Source organism: Echinops telfairi, unplaced genomic scaffold (assembly GCF_000313985.2).
Source record: "Echinops telfairi isolate 266 unplaced genomic scaffold, ASM31398v2 ScPeMD7_6273;HRSCAF=7185, whole genome shotgun sequence".
Classification (NCBI taxonomy): domain Eukaryota; kingdom Metazoa; phylum Chordata; class Mammalia; order Afrosoricida; family Tenrecidae; genus Echinops; species Echinops telfairi.
In genome coordinates this window covers 4,364,243-4,366,505 of record NW_022110173.1, presented here as the reverse complement: position 1 = coordinate 4,366,505, position 2,263 = coordinate 4,364,243, and the positions used below count along the sequence as shown (strand labels likewise).

Below are 2,263 nucleotides of genomic sequence, written 5' to 3'. Positions count from 1 at the left end.
GAGATGAGAGAGATTGTTGCACAAGAGAAATAGCAGACAGGAATCAGCTCACAAGGCATTTAAACACGCGTCGCTAGAACAGCTTAGATTACGGAGGAGGCCCCAGGGTGATCCCCTGGGTTGCAGGATGGCTTTCCACTTGGACAGCCCAGAGGGCACCCATACCTTCCACTGCCTTGACCTTTTCCTCCATCTCCCGCTTCCTCTCTTCCTTTAGCATCTGCTCCTGCTCCTTCTTCTGCACTGCTAGAAGAAGTTGACGCTCCTCTTCCTCCTCCTTGCGCTTCTGTTTCTCTATTCTGGTAAGCACAGGAGTTTCCTATGAGAGGCCAATAAGTGTATGTATCAATACATAATGCAAGATCACTTCTTTCTCTGAATAAAATTAGCTTCAATGAAGTCAGTCAAGTCAAACATAATACTGGACAAGATTTAAAAAAAAAAATCCCCAGAAGTTTTACAAACAAGCAATTGAGTTCAACCAGTGAAAAATGTCTTCCTGGAGCATTTTACTCTTAAGAGATGTCTATATAGGATCTATAAGTGTATAAGAGTTAAATAGGAAACTTACTAGGCAGTTTTCTGTTAATCAAAGCAAACACTTCCCTGACTCAATGTTGACTCAAAGCAACACCACAGGACAGGGTAGAACTGTCCCTGTGAGTTTCTGAGATTCTGTTTAAGTGAGTAGAAAGTCCCTAGAAGCAGCTGGTGGTTTTGAACTTCGGACTCTATGGATTACAGCCCAACTTGAAACCACTATGCCCCAGGGCTCCTTTTCTATTACCAGGGGAGGAAAAATTCAGAAAAGGGCATTTGGTCAAGAATATTATCCATGGCACTCTTTCCAGCTATATAGTAAGTCATAGCAGACAGCATAATTAACCAATCAGGGAGAGAACTTTGTGAAACAAATTATTCAATATAGAAAACGTTAGTATTTTCTTTATGCTAGGGAAAATTGCAATGGAGAGAAAATCTTAACTATATAGGTACTAATGATAATGCACATATGCTCTACCCCTTTCCAAGCAGTCGTACAAACACGTCGTGAAATATCGTTCCTTTGAATAGTATAAGAGGATATTAAATAAAACCAGCATTTTAATAAGGACTGAGAAAACGATATTAAGAGTAAACATCACTAAAGATTGATTTTGTAAATAAACATGGGGGCATTTCATACATATGGAAAGGGGGGGAGGAGAATCACTCCATTACTCCTTAATATGTGAAACCATTTTACAAATCAATCTTAAAAGTAGCCTTCCACAGAAGAGGAAAGAAGGCAAACATTTATTGTAGAGATTGATAAACTACATCAACAATCAGACAAAAAACTTACTTTTTGACAAACAAAACTGTTAAGATGCGTGCTAAGGGTGGTAAAATGAGTGCTGCTACTCGGCTGGGTGACCATATGCAGCATGAAGGAGTTCATACGTGAGATATGCAGCCAAAATGCCTTTTACGTGGGTTTAGATTAACAGCATTTTAAAGTGGCCAAAAAAATCATAAACATACCCAATATGTAGAACAATGGCTCCATAAACTACATAAACATCATATGGTCATTAAAAATGATATTTTTGAGAAATATGTAAACGATCTATGAAAAGGTTCACAACTGCATGAAAACAAAAGCAAACAGTAAAAAGCGAGACTCTGCTTTAAATACATTGCATAGAAAAGAAGGCTTGGAAAAAAGGGAAAGGCCCCCCAAAGTATATATAAAGCTGGCAAACAGTCATGAATCTGGAATTGTTGGATTTTTATTACTTCTTTAGTTTATTATGACTTTGATCGTTTTCATTAAGAGTGTATAATTCTTTTGGATTGAAAAATGTTTCCTTTTCCTTATGAGAAGAAATAAATTGTAACTACATGTGACAAATGACTACATTTTTATTAACTTTTTGGTTCCTTCACCATGTAATTATATATTCAGTGATCTCAGTTAAAATTGAAAAAGTGTCAAGGTACTAAAAGAGTTAGAACTTAATGGATTAAAATAATTGAAGGCATTTTTAACAATGAACAGGAATTTTAAAAATTAGGAAAAGGGTAAATATAAATAATGATCACTTTGTTAAACAGATTCTAGCTTACAGAAATATTGGTGACTTTAAGACATTAGGATGTAGTAAACTAAGCACATAAGGATATAATAGCATGATTAAAACTTAAAAACCTCTTGTAGAACAGTGAATTTAGCATTGGGTCAGCACAAAGTCAGAGTTCGAACCCTCCAGCTGCTCCAGGC

At 36.5% G+C, this 2,263-nt stretch overlaps 1 protein-coding gene across 1 annotated transcript in view; it reads right to left on the bottom strand.

Annotated features, from left to right (window-relative positions):
* LOC101659855 (cat eye syndrome critical region protein 2) overlaps positions 1-2,263 on the bottom strand; it is a 53,519-nt gene that overhangs the window by 19,089 nt on the left and 32,167 nt on the right. Inside the window, exon 6 of the mRNA XM_045295899.1 lies at positions 93-319. Within this exon, the coding sequence (XP_045151834.1) occupies positions 93-319 (227 nt within the window). The remainder of the gene's footprint in view (positions 1-92; positions 320-2,263) is intronic.